We start from the raw sequence: 19,494 nt of genomic DNA, 5'->3' as shown, positions 1-19,494 counted from the left end.
CTCACCTCACCCGGATGGATGGACGAGGGTCCGCAGGTACCCAGGAGGCCGCGTCTTAAACAAATGGTTCTCTCGTGGTCCCATTTACCCCGTCGGGCCCGTTTAAGCTTTTTTACCAAACGGGATCGTGTCCCAAAGTGTCCCCCCCTCCGCCATCGCCCAGCATTCCAGGAGACTGGCTGGCCTGAAAGCCCCCGCCCCACCCCCTCGAGGGTCCAGGGCGGTCGCCAAAGCCCGGTCGCCGCGTGGGATGCTCACACTGGGCGCCTCGAGCCCGCATGGCGCAAGAGCCGAAGTGCGGAGCCGAAGTGCGCCCGGGCTGCGCGGGCGGGCACCTATTTTTCTGAGAAGTCGCCGGACGCCTGTGCCCCGACCCCAGCCCCCCTTCACTTTCTAGCTGGAAAGTTGCGCGCCAGGCAGCGGGGGGCGGAGAGAGGAACCCAGACTGGCCCCCCTCCCGCTTCCTGCCCGGCCGCCGCCCATTGGCCGGAGGAAGCCCCAGGAATGTGAGCGCCCCTTTAAAAGCGCGCGCTCCTCCGCCTCGCCAGCCACTTCGCAGAGTCGGCCTGCGAGCTCCGGTCTCCCGCCAGCTTCCCGGCGCTGCCTCCGACTCCTGCCGCCGACTTCCCGGGCGCTCGGGTCGCCCCGCACCTCTCCCGGACTCGGCGCCCGTCGCTGCGCCCTCCTCGCCGCTGCCGGCCGCCGCGCTCCGTTCCGCACAGGTGAGTCGTCCCCGGAGGCCGCCAGAGACCCGTGCTGCCCTGGCGGTCCACCTGGAGCACCGAGGACCCCGGATCCCATGCTCGCCCCTTCGCCTGCCCCAGCCTGTCCCTCTGGGGAACTCTTTTCATGGGAAGGAGGCTCCAGAGCTATCCTCTCCAGCCTTGGGATTCATAAACCAACCAACTCTTCAGGACACCCCAGGGTTTCCTTATTCTCGAAGTCCTCCCTAGACTTTTGTATCAGTACTCCAGGAAAGTCTCTACTTACCGGCGCCCTCCCTTACTCCCCCAGACCACATCTCCTGATCTTATTGTTCGCCCTGGACTTCCTAAGGAAAAGCCCCCAAATTGTTGGTCTTATGCCGTCCTACTTTAAAACCACAGTCTCCTCCTTCCGCACACACACCTTACCCCCTCCCCCCGCTTTCGTGACACCCTCTGGGAAGTAAATTCTGTTGTCTCTCATTCAGCAAACTTGGGCCAGAGAGCGACGGCCAGGGCCCTGGCTTCATGCCCAGCCCTCAGTTTTTGCCCACCCTCCCTGCTTAGCTGGTCTCTGACCCTAAGCTCTTTCTCCTTCTACTACAGGCTCTCTGCTGGGCACAAACAGCTCCACCATGGGGCTGCCCTTGGGACTGGGTGTCTTGTTCCTGCTGCATGTGTGTGGCACCAACCGCATTCCAGGTGAGTCTGTGTGGTACCTGTAGGGGGAGGAGGGAAGGGGAGGGAGGCACTGGTTACCCCAGGTGTGCCCCATGCACTCCTCTCCCAGCTGCTTTTCCCCTGAGCCTGACTGGACATCTCATCATGGTGTTTATTCAGCTTTATCATTGCTGGCCGGGAGTTTGCACCCTGTCCCTTTAGCCCTACCCTTCAAACTAAGCCACCTACTGCTGGCCCAGCCTGGAAAGCTCACAGTGTGCCCTCTCCTATCTAACAGAGTCTGGGGGAGACAACAGCGTGTTTGACATCTTTGAACTCACTGGGGCTGCCCGCAAGGGCTCTGGGCGCCGACTGGTGAAGGGCCCTGACCCTTCTAGCCCAGCTTTCCGCATCGAGGATGCCAACCTGATCCCCCCTGTGCCCGATGACAAGTTCCAAGACCTAGTGGATGCTGTGCGGGTAGATAAAGGTTTCCTCCTCCTGGCCTCCCTGAGGCAGATGAAGAAGACACGGGGCACACTGCTGGCCCTGGAGCGGAAAGACCACTCTGGCCAGATCTTCAGCGTGGTCTCCAATGGCAAGGCAGGCACTCTGGACCTCAGCCTGACCGTGCAGGGGAAGCAGCATGTGGTGTCAGTGGAAGAAGCTCTCCTGGCGACCGGCCAGTGGAAGAGTATCACCCTGTTCGTGCAGGAAGACAGGGCCCAGCTGTACATCGACTGTGAGAAGATGGAGAACGCTGAGCTGGATGTCCCCATCCAAAGCATCTTCACCAGGGACCTGGCCAATATCGCCCGACTCCGCATTGCAAAGGGAGGTGTCAATGACAATTTCCAGGTGAGGCCTCATCTCTGAGCCCTGCTCCATGGGGTCATCGGCTAGCCAGGTGACCTGCTACCAGAAGTACTGTCTGTGTAGACTAAAGCAGCGGGCCCCAAATATTGGGGAGCCTGAGAATCACCTGGGGGCCTTGTGGGATTCAGGAGGTCAGGAGTGGAGCCCAAAAACTGCAGCTTTAACAAGCGTTAGGTGCTGTTGATGCTGCTGGTCTGGGAATCACACTTTGGAAACCATGCAAGGAAGCAAGAAATGGTTTTCTGATAACAGTCAGCCTGTTCAAGACTTAGACACTTCTCAGGCTCTTGAGAAAATCACTTGTTTCAAATGCTTCCACGAATTTTAATATTGTTTAAAATGGATACTTTGTATGGGCAGAATCAATACCACTTTGCTTTTGGATTCTTCATGGGATGCAGCTAGTCTCAAATAAAAGGTTAAAATAGTGGTTGCTTGTTGCTGGTGCAGCTTCTTCCTTGCCTTAACTTCTAGATCTTTCCAACCATGGCTTTGAACTCCCACATTTAACTCTTTGACACTGAAAATTGTCATTCTATCCTCCAGGCTTCAGATTCCATTTCCTGTCTACCCAAGTAGGATGATACTGAATTCTTGGGTAAAATACTGCAGACTTGGCAGAAGACACAATTAAGATTTTGAAGTTTGGCAATTTATACTGGTGTGTTTTGACACAGTGATCTTAAAACAGAGCTCTTTTAGGTTTTTGAAATATCTGTTGTGTGCTCTAGTAGCATAGAGAGACAGTCTCCCCTCCCCCACCCCACGCCTCCTCCCTCAACACTCTACAAGTAATATGTGCCCTCTGCCCACAGGGGGTGCTGCAGAATGTAAGGTTTGTCTTTGGAACCACACCAGAAGACATCCTCAGGAACAAAGGCTGCTCCAGCTGTGAGTACCCCTCTGTTTTTAGGGCATATAGGGAAATCAGGGGGCATTCCACCAAAAACAAGCTGAGAAATGTAAGCAATAGTGGTTGCACATAGACTACCCCCAAGTAACAGTGTTGGGAGGTGTATAAAAGTGACCTCCAGGGGTATTCCACACACACATACATCCCCTCCACCCACATCCTTCGCCCAAATGAAATGCCTTTTACAGCTAAGATCGTGAGAAGCTGGCTGGTGAGAGCATCTGTTTGAAGCTCCTCGATCCCTTTTTTTGTTTTGTTTCTTGGCAGCCACCAATGTCCTTCTCACCCTTGACAACAATGTGGTGAATGGTTCCAGCCCTGCCATCCGCACTAACTACATTGGCCATAAGACAAAGGACCTGCAGGCCATCTGCGGCATCTCCTGTGACGAGCTGTCCAACATGGTCCTGGAACTCAGGGGCCTGCGCACCATCGTGACCACGCTGCAGGACAGCATCCGCAAAGTGGTCAGTGGCCTCCGCTCCCAGCCCGTTAGAATGAGCTCTTGAAGGTTCATGGTCCTAAAATGACTGAAAACGAGGTTGGACACTAATGATAGTTCTCCCCATTCTAGACTGAAGAGAACAAAGAGCTGGCCAATGAACTGAGGCGGCCACCCCTCTGCTATCACAATGGAGTTCAGTACAGGAACAATGAGGAATGGACCGTTGACAGTTGCACCGAGTGTCGCTGTCAGGTAAGGGATCTTCACATGCTAAAATAAGAATTGATGGCATAGGTTTGAAGCCACATCTCTGAGGAAATACCCAAGTGGAAACAGGTTCCTTCTATGTCCCACAGCCTGATGCCAAAGTGGTTTTTCCTTCAATATGCAATGACATCTATAAATTATTATTATCTCAGGTGGTTTATCAAAGTATTAATTATATACTAGACTTAGTATCTAAGAGAACAGATCTATTAAGACATTGAATAACTTTTTAGTTCAAAGCCTACATGTTGAATTGTCAGGTAAATAAAATCTGGTTAGAACATTCTTTTTTCCCCCCAACCCTGATTTATATTCAGTATGGCATGGAGGTTCTTTTAATACAGTACCAACTGTTGTTCAAACCACTTAGCCCGATGTTTTTAGGATGCCACTGTCTGTTTAGCTCAGATGGCACTGCCGGCTGCATGTGTTTCTTGCTAGCATCCCCCACACCAGCAGCAGGTGAGTTTGGGGGTTTACCTTGTTCATCAAGCAAAGTCAAGTTTAAATACAAACTACAGGTTACTGGATTTCAGAGCCAATTTCATCAAATTAACATGTTTATCTAATATATAACATAAAGCCAGAGCCACAGATGAGACAAAAAATAATGCTTATAGGTCTTTTTTCCCTCCTAAGGATAAATAAATTTAAAGGTCTTGGGTGAATTTTGTGAGTTCGATATTAGACATAGGTTTGACTTCTGATGCCTGTTGATTCGCTTTGTATAAATTCTTTGTGCTATAACTTCCAGCCTTGATGGAGTACCAGTTAAAAATAACTCTCCAAGGAACGGAACCACAAGTAACTAACACTAGAACTGTCTCTGATAGTGGTGGCTGCACCTATGATATCTGTTAAAATTATTCTGTGAGAGCATTTTCAGCTCTGACCACGTTTTGGCTTGTACTGGAAATGTGACAATACGTAAACTTCTGTGAGCAGTGTGCCCAGTAACCTATTCCCCCTCACTCTCTTGCCCTGCAGAACTCCGTCACCATCTGCAAAAAGGTATCCTGCCCCATCATGCCCTGCTCCAATGCCACAGTTCCTGATGGAGAATGCTGCCCGCGTTGTTGGCGTAAGTTCCTAAAATGACATAGTCATTCTTCAATGACTAGGTCAAGTCTACATGCATCCTAGATAGCTAAGCACAACACTGGAATTCACCCCATCTCTATCATGTGCTGTAATTCCGTTTCTTGCTGTAGCTGCTGGTTAACTGACAGCTTGTCTGCTGTATAGAGCCAAAAACTCCGTTATGACATCTTGATTACCCATCTGTATTATGGGTAGGCAATAATGATCTTGGTGTGGGATTCTGACTGTAGGCTTTGTGGAAAGGAATGAATATGTAGAAGCAAATAGCCCTAAGTTGACTGCTTTTGCAATTTGATCTTAGCGGCAGAGTTAAGAAAAATCTGCTCACCAGAGAAATTGATAGGCTTATGGTATGAGCATTTCACTGAATTGGAGCTGGAAGATCTACCTACTCTATCAGCAGGGATAGCCCTAAGAGAATAACAGCAATCTGAGTTTCAGAGCACTAAAAGAAATAAGGCACTACATTGTTCCATGCCACCCTATCCCTGGTTTTTGTTGCCAGTATAAATTAATCACTTAGCTGAGACAATATTTAACATAGTAGGTATGAGTCATAAAAGTGATTCAGTACAACTAAGGAAACAGGAGAGCACTTGCCCTTCATACACACACACACACACACACACACACACACACACACACACCCTTGTCACAGCTCAGAATAACCAGTTCCATCCAGGGATCTTGTTAGTGATACTGGCACTGTAATGACCATTTGTATAATCTATTTCTGTTTAGCATTTATTTGAAATGTAGGTTAAAAAGGACAAAGCTAGCTAGGGGTAGCAGAGTTCTGAACTTGAATCAAGGATTGCCAAGAAAACTTCCAACGAGTGACAAAAGAAAACAAATTCTCTGTCTTCTGTCTGATACTGCTAGATATGATTGTAGTCATGGTGCCTGCGCAGATGGTAAACAAACACATTCTCCTCTTGTGAAAATGTGTGCAGTGAAGGCCCCAAATGCTCGGGTGAGAGGAACAACAAATTGACTAACCTCATGGCCGAGTTGGAACCACAGCCCACAGCAGCTAAGCTGCCTTCAAGCTCATCTGTCAAACACATGGTCTGTGGCTCCCCTGACTGTCAGAAATGACTCCTATAAGCCTCCTAAAACTCTAGCATTCTCAGAAGGCTGAGACTGGAAAGGTCGTCCCAGATATCTTAAGCCATTAAAGGGAGACTCTCTTGAAATGCTGAGAGAGGAGAAAGGAGGGACAATGAATAGGGAAGCCTGCACTGTGAGAAGGCTCAGCTGCATTGACCCAGACAAGCATCTGGTTACTCCAGTGCTGTATGCACAGTGACTTAGGATAAACCCTCGGCTGTTGACCTAAGAAATATGTTGCTTTTCATCCTGCATAACTGAAAAGTTACACCTCTTGACAGTTCTGGAGAGCTCATGGTAACTACAGTTAATAATACCCTATTGTATGCTTGAAATTTGCCGAGAGTAGATCTTACATCACCACAAAACGGAACTGTAAGGTGCTGAATATGTTAACTAGTTTGACAGTGGCACTCACTTCACAATATATATGCATACCAAAACATCACATTGTGCACCTTAAATATACGTATATACATTTTAAGAAGTGTTATCTATGTATTACTTTTCTGAAGTTGAATTAAATTACAGTTGAATTAAATTACAGTAGCAATGTGTAGTATGGCATTTGTTTTCTTTGACTGCCCTGCCTATCTCATGGTATCATTAGCATTTATTTGATTAACGCCATCATTTGAGCAAACTTTATGCTTAAAATGTGTATGCTTTTTGAGGGAGAATCCCCTGTAAATTATACTTATTTGTCAATTATAACTCCATAAAGCTAAGAAAAAAATATATGTATGTATATATATGGCTTTTCACCCTCTGTCAAGTGGAGGGCCCTGAACAGAGCCACCTAAAGAATAGTTTGTCTTCATAATCATATATTAAATGAGCCTCTGTTTCCCCGGCAGCTAGCGACTCTGCGGATGATGGCTGGTCTCCATGGTCTGAGTGGACTTCCTGCTCTGTGACTTGTGGCAATGGAATTCAGCAGCGCGGCCGCTCCTGTGACAGCCTCAACAACCGATGCGAGGGCTCCTCGGTTCAGACGCGGACCTGCCATATTCAGGAGTGTGACAAGAGATGTAAGCATTCCGGCTGCTTAGGAAGGGGGAGAGCCAGTCTGTCCTTATTGTCATCACCAAAAGCAGGTCCACAGCCTGGAGGTTAAAGACACAGATTCTAGAATCTCTAGATTCTAGAATTGAATTTCCAATTCCACCATTTACCTGCGTACCCTTGAGCACAGCTTACCTTCTCTGAGGCTCTTTCCTCACCTGCAACTTGGGGATAATAGTACTTGATGATGAGGTTATTGTAAGCATTTTATTTAGATAATGCATATAAAGCAGTTAGCATTGAGCTTGGCTAATGGCAGGTAAATGTTAGGATATTAACTATAATGTTAAAATGTTATCAGCCATCCACAAAGACAGTTAACCATTATCTGTTCTCTGGTAGAAAACGTTCCGTGTTGACATTTGGACATGTGGCCTGGAGCCAATTTCTCTTACCCACTGGGTTTAGTTGCCAGTGACCATTTCATGGAATTATTTCTCTGTGCTTCTGAGGAGGGCTTCTATTTGGCCAGCTCTAAGCCAAACCCACTTGTGACCATCAGCTTTGTACTTCAGTTAAACAGGATGGTGGCTGGAGCCACTGGTCCCCGTGGTCATCATGTTCTGTGACATGTGGTGATGGTGTGATCACAAGAATCCGGCTCTGCAACTCTCCCAGCCCCCAGATGAACGGAAAACCATGCGAAGGCGAAGCCCGGGAGACCAAAGCCTGCAGGAAGGATGCCTGCCCCAGTAAGTATGAGCCCCACTACAGGGCTAAGCGTGGGCAGCGGCTCTGCCCAGCTGGCTGCCTGGCATCTGCAGCCTCCAGTTCAGTGGGTCATGGTGGGGGGGAAGGTAACTTACTAGAGAAACAAACAAAAGCATAGTCCTGCATGCTCAGCAGCTTCTCTTAATGAAAAGCAGAAAGAAAACCATTTCAAACTTGCCCATCTCCCAAACATTCTTTCCACGTGTCAGGGTAGCGGAGGTTTCTTGAGTAGGCTTAGAGATTCTTCTGTGACAGGTAAGGCATTTAAAAATTGGCCATAACTGTTGCATGTGGTTCATTTTCCTACAGTCAATGGAGGCTGGGGACCCTGGTCACCGTGGGACATCTGTTCTGTCACCTGTGGAGGAGGGATGCAGAAACGTAGCCGGCTCTGCAACAACCCCGCACCCCAGTTCGGAGGCAAGGACTGCGTTGGTGATGTGACAGAAAACCAGATCTGCAACAAGCAGGACTGCCCAATTGGTGAGCCATGCAGCCCAGGACAGAATCACCCTAGGAGCTAGCTTACTGTTTTACCAAATGCCGCAGTCAGCAAATCAAGGGGAGCTCCAGCTTTGATTGGTCCTGAGTGGCTTCATTACCCTAAAATGCAGGCAGACAACATAAGCCCAACAAGTAGAACAAACAATATAATACCTTACGCCATATTGTGTCGTAAGTGCCCAGCTGGCAGCAACAGCAGCTTAGACCAACACTGACTCTGCCTGTCTCTCTTACCTTGTCTCAGATGGATGCCTGTCCAATCCCTGCTTTGCCGGTACCAAGTGTACTAGCTACCCTGATGGCAGCTGGAAATGTGGTGCTTGTCCCCCTGGTTACAGTGGAAATGGCGTCCAGTGCAAAGATGTTGATGAGGTGAGGGGTGGATGACTCAGAGCTACTAGCTCTAGGAAGAGCTAACCTGTCCTAGTCACTTCCTTATGGCACTGTTTTCTAAACATGATATGCCCGCTCTTATTTCTTCCATAGTGCAAAGAAGTGCCTGATGCCTGCTTCAACCACAATGGAGAGCACAGGTGTAAGAACACGGACCCTGGCTACAACTGTCTGCCCTGCCCCCCACGTTTCACCGGTTCACAGCCTTTTGGCCGGGGCGTTGAACATGCCACAGCCAACAAACAGGTACAGTAGACTAGACTAGTAGACCAGAGGAGAGAACAGCTGAGCTTAACCAAAACAACTAGGAGGAATATAATTTTAGGTCCTTCACAAAATAACAGGGGAGGAAGATAAATGCACGATCTAGTTTTAGAAACAGGACTAGCAAATCCATGGGAAATCCTTCCAGGGAAGTCCACCATACTTGAAAATGCTGCTCAGGATAAGTTGTGAGCAGATGGACTCATGAATGCCTAGGTGCTGAGCAATTTCCAAACAATAAACATCAAGCTGAGTCTGCCCATAGCCTGGACATCCTTAGGGAGAATGGGGGAAGGACAGGGGTAATCCACACTCTTCCAAAAGGATCCTCTGACTACACAGATGATAGACATCTGGACTCTTGTTTCTGTGGTATCTGGGACTCTCAAAGGCTCTGTTAATATCAGCATGGTGTACCCTCAGGTGTGCAAGCCCCGCAACCCCTGCACGGATGGGACGCATGACTGCAACAAGAACGCCAAGTGCAACTACCTGGGCCACTACAGCGACCCCATGTACCGCTGTGAGTGCAAGCCTGGCTACGCTGGCAACGGCATCATCTGCGGGGAGGACACAGACCTTGACGGCTGGCCCAATGAGAACCTGGTGTGCGTGGCCAATGCAACTTACCACTGCAAAAAGGTAGAGCCAGCTCCCATCCACCTTCATCAAAAGGACATGCTAAGGAATTTTAAGTAACATTTGAAAGTGAAACTGAAAGATTAACTCTTCCAAAGGCAGAGTAGTATCAATTCCTATTAAAATTAAGTCATTTGGTGCCAAAAACATGAATGAGACAGGCTCTTCCATTACATAGTTGATTCGCTTGTCCAAAAAAATGTTCAGTACTTTACCAAATGCTAGCAGACTATGATTTGTGTTGACAATATCTATAAAGCCTAGAGCATTTGCATAAATTCTGTCTGTATAAACCCCAAGAAAAGGTTCCTATTTTGATATTCTTCCCATAAAGAATATTCACTGTTAGCGAGTGGCATTCTGCTCATAATCTACTTGGCATATCCAGGTGCATGCCCTCGTGCGTGAACTAAGCAAGGGAGCAGAAACTGTAACTGTAAGGTGTGTCTTCTCTTTCCCAGGATAATTGTCCCAACCTTCCCAACTCGGGACAGGAAGACTACGACAAGGATGGAATTGGCGATGCCTGTGATGATGACGATGACAATGATAAAATTCCAGATGATAGGGTAAAACAAAATACCTTCCATTCCTCTTCCCTCCTTTCAATTTAGCAACAGCCCCAAACACTTTAGGATTAAGAAATCATGGGTTATAGCCAAAAATATACCAAAGAGATATATTGGATAACTAGAAATTACTCACTGTGCTTCAGTATTTGGGGGTGTAGAAGTTGCCAAGAGAATTTTTAAATGAAGGTTTTGTTTTTCATCCCAACCTTTCTCCCCCAGTTGAGGTTGAAATTACAATGTATAAACAAATGCCACTTTTTTCTCCAGATTCATTTCAAATGTCATATCTAAATTACAGTAAATTTTACTTTGGGCATACTGAGAACTGAAATGGTGAGATTATGTTTGACCTCTCACTAGCTTGTAACCAACAGAAATCCATTTTTCTTTCCGTGTTCCATCCTTACTTTTAACTCTGGTAGTGAGCATTTTATACTGAGAGCAATTAGCATATCCACTAAGTAGAAAATAATTTTTGCATATTTTGCACATGGTTTGCGACCTGAGCCGTTTCCCTGGACAACATTGTAAGGTGTTCCATTTCTTCTTTTTTCAGGACAACTGTCCATTCCATTACAACCCAGCCCAGTATGACTATGACAGAGATGACGTGGGAGACCGCTGTGACAACTGCCCTTACAACCACAACCCAGATCAGGCAGACACAGACAACAATGGGGAAGGAGATGCCTGTGCCGCAGACATTGACGGAGATGGTAAGGTGCTGCCTGACTCGGCAGGCCCATGGGAGATGGATACATCCACTTTCAACTTATTTCTCTCCAGTCCTTGCTGTTACTTTGTGGTTTGCTTAAAACATCCAAGGCTGGGAAGCCCAGCTCCTATGTGCCCCCTGTTCTCTGCAGGTATCCTCAACGAACGAGACAACTGCCAGTATGTCTACAATGTAGACCAAAGGGACACTGACATGGATGGGGTTGGAGATCAGTGTGACAACTGCCCACTAGAACACAATCCAGACCAGGTAGGTGGACTCCTTTCTGAGCCTGTCAGTAAAGTGTTGGGCTATCACTTTCTAGGCCTTTAAGAAATGAGTTTGACAGAGTCTAAACACATTCATGACCATGGCTGTCAGAGTTCTCATAGCGCATTGCAGTATATTCATGTAGTTTCCCTGATGGGAGTGCCTTGCAGAGATTTAGTGCCCACAGGTCTTTAGTATGAATTTGTCACTTCAGTCTTCTATAACAAGGTCTACTTGACTTGCTCAGCACCATCTACCGTTGTTAAATTATACAAAACACAGATGTGTGACTGCAACACTATGATAATATTAATCATATGTAAGACTAAGGAGATAGAATAATATGCTTAAGCAAAATAAATCACCATTTTTATCACTCACGATATAATACGTCCAAAACCTGGAGACACCCCCTGTTTCTTTGTCATTCTTCAGAAGTATCTGGCATTACTGATAGATCATTCTTTATTCATGTTCAAAAGTGCTACAGATAGACATTACACAGAACAGATCTCCTGTCTGAAAGTACTTATTTTTTGTATAATTTCCCAACATGATTTTCTAGGGATAAAAATTAAGAGAAGGCTTTTTAAAAAAAAAAAAAAAAGCATTGTTCTGGAAGCTTAGAAAACAGCCTTTCTTAAATGGTAAATTTTGATAAGATTAAAGAAATGAGAAATCCAGCTTTCCCCTCCAAATATTTGTTCCTGTGAAGTCCTGCCAAGCAAAAGGCAGCAGAATGAATAGCTTTAGGGACATCACAGGAAAGCCTGAATGATCAGGGATAGCTTTGTAATTAAATGGCACTGAGTATCATCTATTTTGAGTTTGGGACTTAGCATAAATTAAACTTCATCAATATCACTTAACCTAACAATATGGGTGAGTTTTGGCTCCTCAGATTGAAATAAATGTTATAACAAAATTCAAGCATTTTGTAAAAACCTTATAAGAAGAAGAGCATAAATACTGGAAAGAAAAATGTCAGTTTGTGTATAAACAGTCCTTAAGCATCCCGTGCCTCATGAATATTGTTAAAGCGTTCTGAGAAAAACCGTTCTGAAAAAATTTAGAATTTGACTTTACCTGAGCCAACAAATGACAGTCCTTATGGACTAGTTTTATAAAACCAGATAACCCCTGAAAAATAATAAAAAATCGATCCTTATCATACACATGTATTCACAGAAAGCAGTATTCACAGAAAGCAGTAGCATGTTTCCATTATTACCTGTCCTAGAGAAGTTGACATGTCAACAGTTTTACAACTGAAACCTAATATGGGAAGTTATAAAATGTATCCAGAGAGAATTTCATTTACCATTAAGATTTGAACAGTTAACATTGAATTCCATCCTTAGTGATTAAATAACTATTTAATTTTAATTTTATTTAGAAAGTTTAAATTTTAAGACCATTAAGTATTCCTTCTCAGATTTTTATATGAAAACAAAAATCAAGGAAAAAACTTTTTAAATGTAATTAATATTACTATCTTTCTGCAATAGTATACAAATAGACACAGAATCCCACAGACCATATCAAACATTGAAGAATTTTCTCTGTTGTGGAGGCATAAGCTATCTTTAATGATTTACCCTGCACTTTGTCTCTCTCAGCTGGACTCTGACTCGGACCGCATTGGAGATACCTGTGACAACAATCAGGATATTGATGAAGATGGCCACCAGAACAATCTGGACAACTGTCCCTATGTGCCCAATGCCAACCAGGCTGACCATGACAAAGATGGCAAGGGAGATGCCTGTGACCATGATGATGACAATGACGGCATTCCTGACGACAAGGACAACTGCAGACTCGTGCCCAATCCTGACCAGAAGGACTCTGATGGTGAGTCAGTGGAGCCACTTTTTAAGAGGGTAACTGCCACTGTAGCTGTCTAGATTTAGGAAATAAAAACAAAACTGAATGCATCAACCTTGACAAGATAGTAAGTTCCTGACATGATAATAAGAGCATTTCAGAGTTTCGCTGAACCTGGCTTTTTTGACCTCAGGTGATGGTCGTGGTGATGCTTGCAAAGATGATTTTGACCATGACAGTGTGCCAGACATCGATGACATCTGTCCTGAGAATGTTGATATCAGTGAGACTGATTTCCGCCGATTCCAGATGATTCCTCTAGATCCCAAAGGAACATCCCAGAATGACCCCAACTGGGTTGTACGCCATCAGGGTAAAGAACTCGTCCAGACTGTCAACTGTGATCCTGGTCTTGCTGTAGGTGAGTAGTGAGTTCTTAGATCAAGAGGCTAATGCATGTGTGGGAAAAGCAAACATAAAGCCTGGCAGTTGCATCCATCCCTGGGGGTTCTAGAGATGTCTGGGAGCATAACAGAGAACCTTCTGAAAGCAACAGGTTTTAACCTGGCTCTGACCTCATCTTCCAGGTTATGACGAGTTTAATGCTGTGGACTTCAGTGGCACCTTCTTCATCAACACCGAAAGGGATGATGACTATGCTGGATTTGTCTTTGGCTACCAGTCCAGCAGCCGCTTCTATGTTGTCATGTGGAAGCAAGTCACCCAATCCTACTGGGACACCAACCCCACAAGGGCTCAGGGATACTCAGGCCTTTCTGTGAAAGTCGTGAATTCCACTACAGGGCCTGGCGAGCATCTGCGGAATGCCCTGTGGCACACAGGAAACACCCCCGGCCAGGTAAGAAGCAGCACCTTACAGAAGGGAGAGAGTGTGCTTTAACCAAGCCTCCCAGCAGGGAGTCTTAGACAGAAAGTTCCCAGCATTACCAGCTACAGCATTAAGCTCTGCTTTGTAAAAACATCATAGTGTCTGAGAGGGGAGCTTGCCTTGATCAAGAGTTACCCTTCAAATCCAGGTAGTTTCAGCCTTTTCAGACAAAAAACTCCTTCCCTTCTCTCTGCTTTATTTGTACATCCAGTGGCGCACAACAAATGCATGAGGACTTGGGAAGTCTTCCAGTTTAGGTCAACTCATTACCTCTCAAGTTATGAAATGAAATATACCTCTTCCCCCAAAGGCATTACATTTCAACCTTCTCTTTTTCCTTCAGGTACGCACCTTGTGGCATGACCCTCGTCACATCGGCTGGAAAGATTTCACCGCCTACAGATGGCGTCTCAGCCACAGGCCAAAGACAGGTTTCATTAGGTAAGATTTCACCAGTTAATTTTCACTCACAGTCATGCTGATGGGCAAAAAGAAAGAGACAAAAAGTAGCAGTGTCACTGACGAGATTTTATTTCACTTTTCCTGCAGAGTGGTGATGTATGAAGGAAAGAAAATCATGGCTGACTCAGGACCCATCTATGACAAAACTTATGCTGGTGGCAGACTAGGGTTGTTCGTCTTCTCTCAAGAAATGGTGTTCTTCTCGGACCTGAAATATGAATGTAGAGGTAGGAGCAACATTCTAGTGAATGCACAGTTGACATCTCTAATTCAGACTGCTATCAAGGATGATAGTTATGGGAGAGTCTGATTTAAGGACTATTTTAGACACAGGATTATGTTTTACATTTGAGGACACAGTGACAACACTGAAATCATGCCTCTGCACTGTGGCTTATGAAATCCTGAGTGTATTAACAATATGAATTTGCTTACCAATCTGTGCCACTCAGATACAGAGCAAAGGTAAATGGCAGACCAGCTCCCATACAATGTCAACCTCATTGATAATAGTCTTCTTTACAATTGTATTTCTATCTCTTACACACTGCTTCATTTTATTCATACCATCACAGCATAGGTTGTGTTTCACAGCTTTTGCCTGTATGAAGAAGGAAAAGGAATGTGGCCTTCATATTGGCATTAAATTAATTTTCACTATTAACGTTAGCTTTTTTCCCTCCACTCTTTTTCACTTAGTGATTACTTAAGCTCTTTCTGGGTCCATCATTGGACCTGCCACAAAATAAGTGCTCATGATTTAATGGGCCAAGGACAGTTACCTATAAGACCAGTCAGAGTAAAGAAAGATGGCTGATTTCACTCCAAGTATTTAAATTATGATATAATTGCTGAGTGTGAAGTTTTGAAATGAAACTCCCTAAGCTTTTAACACTGAAGGCCTTACAAAGCACAACATAAGTTCTGGAAGGTGATGCTGTGTCAATCCCTTAGCATCAACGTCAACTAATAAAATTAAATGTTAATGTGTTTGAACAATCTTAAATTATGCCTTTGTCTTTATAAAAGTAGAGCTAAGTTGTTAATGTATTAACTGCTACTAAGATGACTATGCCTTTGTGAATTAGTTTTCATTTATATATTTATTTGTTTATTTAACAGATTCCTAATCATCACATTGTTGATCAAAAGACTAATCATAACCAATGCTGGTATTGCACCTTCTGGAACCATGGGCTCGAGAAAACCCCCAGGATCACCTCTCCTTGCCTTCCTTTTTTCTCTGTTTGCATCAGTGTGGACTCCTAGGACATGTGACCTGCCTCAAGAAAATGCAGTTTTCAAAACACAGACTCAGCATTCAGCCTCCAATGAATGAAAAGACATCTTCCAAGAATACAAACAATTGCTTTGGCTTGCTTTTGAAAAAGCAAAAGCATCTACTTGCTTCTGTTCGGAAGGTGCCTGCTCCACTCTGCTTTTTTCACAGAGCAGGGTGCTATTGTGAGGCCAGCTCTGAGCTGTGGACTCAAAAGCATTTTCAGGCATGTCAGAGAAGGGAGGTGGACTCACTAGAATTAGCAAACAAAACCACCCTGATGTCCTCCCTCAGGAATAGGGAGAGCAGGGGCCAAAGCACTAAGGGGAGGACGCATATCCAAGAGACAGCTGTGTAAAGAAAATACGGAGGAACTGTTACATGTTCGGTACTAAGTCATTTTCAGGGGATTGAAAGACTGTTGCTGGATTTCATGATGCTGACCGGTGTTAGCTGATTAACCCACGTAAATAGACACTTAAATAGAAGCAGGGAAGGGGGAGGGAAAGACTGGCTTCTGGACTTCCTCCCTGGTCCCCAACCCCATATCACCTATAGTGGCAAGAATAGGGGGGTCAGAATTAAACCAATGTAAGGCAGTGCTGGCTGCCATTGCCTGGTCACCTTGAAATTGTTCGTTTTATTCCAGATGTAGCTTGTGCAGATGTAGCAGGAAAATAGGAAGACCTACCATCTCAGTGAGCACCAGCTGCCTCCCAGGGAGGGGCAGTGTGCTTGTATTTTTATGGTTAGAAAGGCACAAAATTATTATCATCCTAACTAAAACATTCCTTTTCTCTTTTTTCCTGAATAATCATGGAGTTTTCCAGTTCTCTCTTTTGGACTGTAGATTTTTTTTTTTTTCTTTTTACAAATGCTTTACAATATAAAATATTTATTTTGACTTATTCTGGAAGATCTGGCTGAAGGATTATTCATGGAGCAGGAAGAAGCGTAAGGACTATCCATATCATCTTTGTTAGGAGTCTTCATGACTGTAAGATTGTAAATACAGATTATTTATTAACTCTGTTCTGCCTGGAATTTAGGTTTCACGTGGAAAGTGTTTGACAGCAGGTAGTTGAGATTTTTCAGCAAATCTCTCACAAGGGTGACACAAGGAAAATCGGCATAACAAGCTGTTCTTCCCCTTGTGCTCAGAGTGAATGTTTTGGGATTCTTTTTTCCCCTTTGTTTTATCTTTTCAAGTGGAATTGGTTATCCATTTGCAAGTGTTTTCGATTTCAAAGGAAGCCAGAAGGCTTTTAATACTATTTTACGCATTCCTTGTGCCTATTTCCAGGGAGAAGGAAAACACATACACTTTTTTTTTGTTTTTGTTTTTCCAAAAGAGAAAAAAATAATGACAAAGGTGAAACTTATATACAAATATTACCTCATTTGTTGTGTGACTGAGTAAAGAATTTTTGGATCAAGCAGAAAGAGTTTAGGTGTCTAACAAACTTAAAGCTACTGTAGTACCTAAAATCGTCAATGTTGTACATAGTATAAAAACTCTTTGCAGAAAAGTATTCCCAATAAGGAAATAGCATTGAAATGTTAAATAAGGTTTCTGAAAGTTATGTTTTTTTTTCTATCATCTGTATACTGTTGCTTTATTTTTATAAATTATTTTCTCATTGCCATTGGAATAGATATCTCAGATTGTGTAGATATGCTATTTAAATAATTTATCAGGAAATACTGCCTGTAGAGTTAGTATTTCTATTTTTATATAATGTTTGCACACTGAATTGAAGAATTGTTGGTTTTTCTCCTTTTTTTGTTGTTTTGATTTGTTTTTTGCTTTTTATTCCCCAGTTTTTACTATTTGCCAATACCTTTTTCTAGGAATGTGCTTTTTTTTGTACACATTTTTATCCATTTTACAATCTTAAGCAGTGTAAGTTGTATATTACTGTTTCTTATATCCAAGGAACAACAATAAATCATACGGAAATTTATATTTATACTTAATGTATCCACGTTTATTTGTTCTCTACTTGCTTTATGTTATGAGGTATGGGTAAATACCATTCTTAAACCAATAATTGACACAGTTTCTATATAATTTAGAAAGACTGAGTTAGTTGCACAGGCCTGGGCTTAAAATTTGCTGGGTTTGTGGAATAAAAGAACAAAATTTCAAATTAGCATGCCATATTAAAAACATATGAAAGAGAAATGACCCCTAAGTCAAGGGCCCCAAAGAACAGAATTTCATATTTTGTTAATGTTATTAGATGTCACTTATGGAATCCTTCTTTTAAAAACTGCTTCTAAAAAAAACTAATGAAAACAAAGGGAAAACAGCTGTGAAGCACACGCATTCCTGCAGCTACATTTTCTGATCCATGGCACAGGGTGGCCAACATGACAGCACATCGTAGAGAAGCTTTGGAAGTAAATTGTACTTGAGGCCTCCTTGAAAGGCTGAGCCAAGCATTGTAGAGCTCACGTTTTAGAGAATGAACAACTTTAGGCCGGAAATAGATGACTAAAGAGAAATTTTAAATTTGAAAGGAAAGTATATGTGTGTGTCCATTACTTTGTGAGGAAAGGCCCAAGTATTACAATAAGCAGACCTTGATTTTTGAATGGGCTAATCATGAATGTGGAATACGACTGATTAATTTCCAGTTTTAATGAAAACGGAATAAAAGAAATTTCATGAGTAGGTTAGAGGTCTGACTTTGAGGCCTGTTAAACACTAGAAAGGACTTGCTGAGTGAAATAGGGTCTTGCTCCCTGGTTGATTTCTGTCCCTCATTCTATAAACACTTATCTATCTGGGTAGCATGATCACATATAAATGTAAAAATTGCCTAACCAATTTATAGTACCAATGTGAAGAAGCAAGAGCTAGAAAGTGTTAGTAATGGCTGTAAAATTAACATCATTCTCATTATAATTAGCATGTCACATTAAAAACATATAAAAGAGAAATAGCCTAAGATGTTAAGTTCAGTATGTGAAGTTCAATATGTGAAGCCCTAAGAGAGAACTCTAATTCATTTTTAGGTAGGGAGCAAAACTGATTGGAAATACTAAGATGAGCCAAAAAAATGTGGCTGGAAACAGGAGCGGTTTTCCCAGGCATGTTCCATTTTCACCCTGAGACTGACCTTTAAATCAGCAGGTTATATTGAAATAAAAGACTTGTTAAAAATTAAGATTACATCGAGATAATAGCTTCTTTCCTCCTTCAAGAGTTTATTGTCATGTGTTGCAGGAGAGTTAGATTGAAGAGTAATAAACTTTAGGTCCTATGAGAATTTATGATAAAGGTGGTGCCCTGTAGTTTTTTGGGTTTTTTGTTTGTTTTTTCCTTATAAGAAACCTCAAATTTTAAGCTCCTACGTTCATTCCTAAAATGAATTAGCTCTCTCTCTCCTACAATTTTGATTCTGTATATTTTTCTGGAGCAAACACCAAGGCTAAAGGGAACCTCAAAATAAAAGCACTTATGTAATAAGAATACTTCCTCTCTAAATTAGAGTGACTCTTTAAAAATCTGGAAACTTTGTGTTTAATTATATCATAAATTTAGTTTGCCAGTCCTTATTGGAGTTACCTTCAGTTGACATACTGTGGAATAGTGTCACATCTTTTAATGGAAAAAATTGATTACTTAAAATCATTCTGTTTTCCTTCCTCTTACCTAAATAGCAGAAAGGCTCACTCAGTATGCTACAAATACCATTTGTAAAAGCACACTATGAGGTCTTAAGCCCTTTGCAATGCCAGTCAAAAAAAAATTTGTCTCTCTCCTATCTCTCCTCTCTCTCCTTTGCCTTCTTGCGCTCTTTTTCTTTCTGTCTCTCTTTT

At 43.5% G+C, this 19,494-nt stretch overlaps 1 protein-coding gene across 1 annotated transcript; it reads left to right on the top strand.

Moving 5' to 3' along the window:
- The first annotated feature begins 673 nt into the window (after positions 1 to 673).
- THBS1 (thrombospondin 1) lies at positions 674 to 17,638 on the top strand. The gene is made up of 22 exons (XM_008053720.2): positions 674 to 722; positions 1,311 to 1,406; positions 1,663 to 2,222; positions 3,056 to 3,131; positions 3,421 to 3,620; positions 3,728 to 3,850; positions 4,853 to 4,946; positions 6,934 to 7,107; positions 7,657 to 7,833; positions 8,162 to 8,335; positions 8,601 to 8,728; positions 8,843 to 8,995; positions 9,437 to 9,655; positions 10,114 to 10,221; positions 10,781 to 10,940; positions 11,091 to 11,209; positions 12,829 to 13,063; positions 13,230 to 13,457; positions 13,624 to 13,895; positions 14,269 to 14,366; positions 14,475 to 14,614; positions 15,510 to 17,638. The coding sequence occupies exons 2-22, from the start codon at positions 1,340 to 1,342 to the stop codon at positions 15,515 to 15,517; spliced, it is 3,513 nt and encodes a 1,170-aa protein (XP_008051911.1). The 5' UTR covers positions 674 to 722; positions 1,311 to 1,339; the 3' UTR covers positions 15,518 to 17,638.
- Positions 17,639 to 19,494: the final 1,856 nt, after the last annotated feature.

This window comes from Carlito syrichta, unplaced genomic scaffold (genome assembly GCF_000164805.1).
Source record: "Carlito syrichta isolate Samal-C Ts95f unplaced genomic scaffold, Tarsius_syrichta-2.0.1 Scaffold288395, whole genome shotgun sequence".
Lineage (NCBI taxonomy): Eukaryota > Metazoa > Chordata > Mammalia > Primates > Tarsiidae > Carlito > Carlito syrichta.
This window is presented reverse-complemented; position numbering and strand designations above follow the sequence as displayed.

What these genes read in the sequence shown, in the direction of transcription:
- THBS1 (XM_008053720.2), top strand. Translation starts at nt 1,340, where the DNA reads ATGGGGCTGCCCTTGGGACTGGGTGTCTTGTTCCTGCTGCATGTGTGT. An exon ending in GTGTCAATGACAATTTCCAG is followed by an intron (nt 2,223 to 3,055) that starts GTGAGGCCTCAT and finishes CTCTGCCCACAG; the next exon opens with GGGGTGCTGCAGAATGTAAG. An exon ending in CAACTTACCACTGCAAAAAG is followed by an intron (nt 9,656 to 10,113) that starts GTAGAGCCAGCT and finishes TCTCTTTCCCAG; the next exon opens with GATAATTGTCCCAACCTTCC.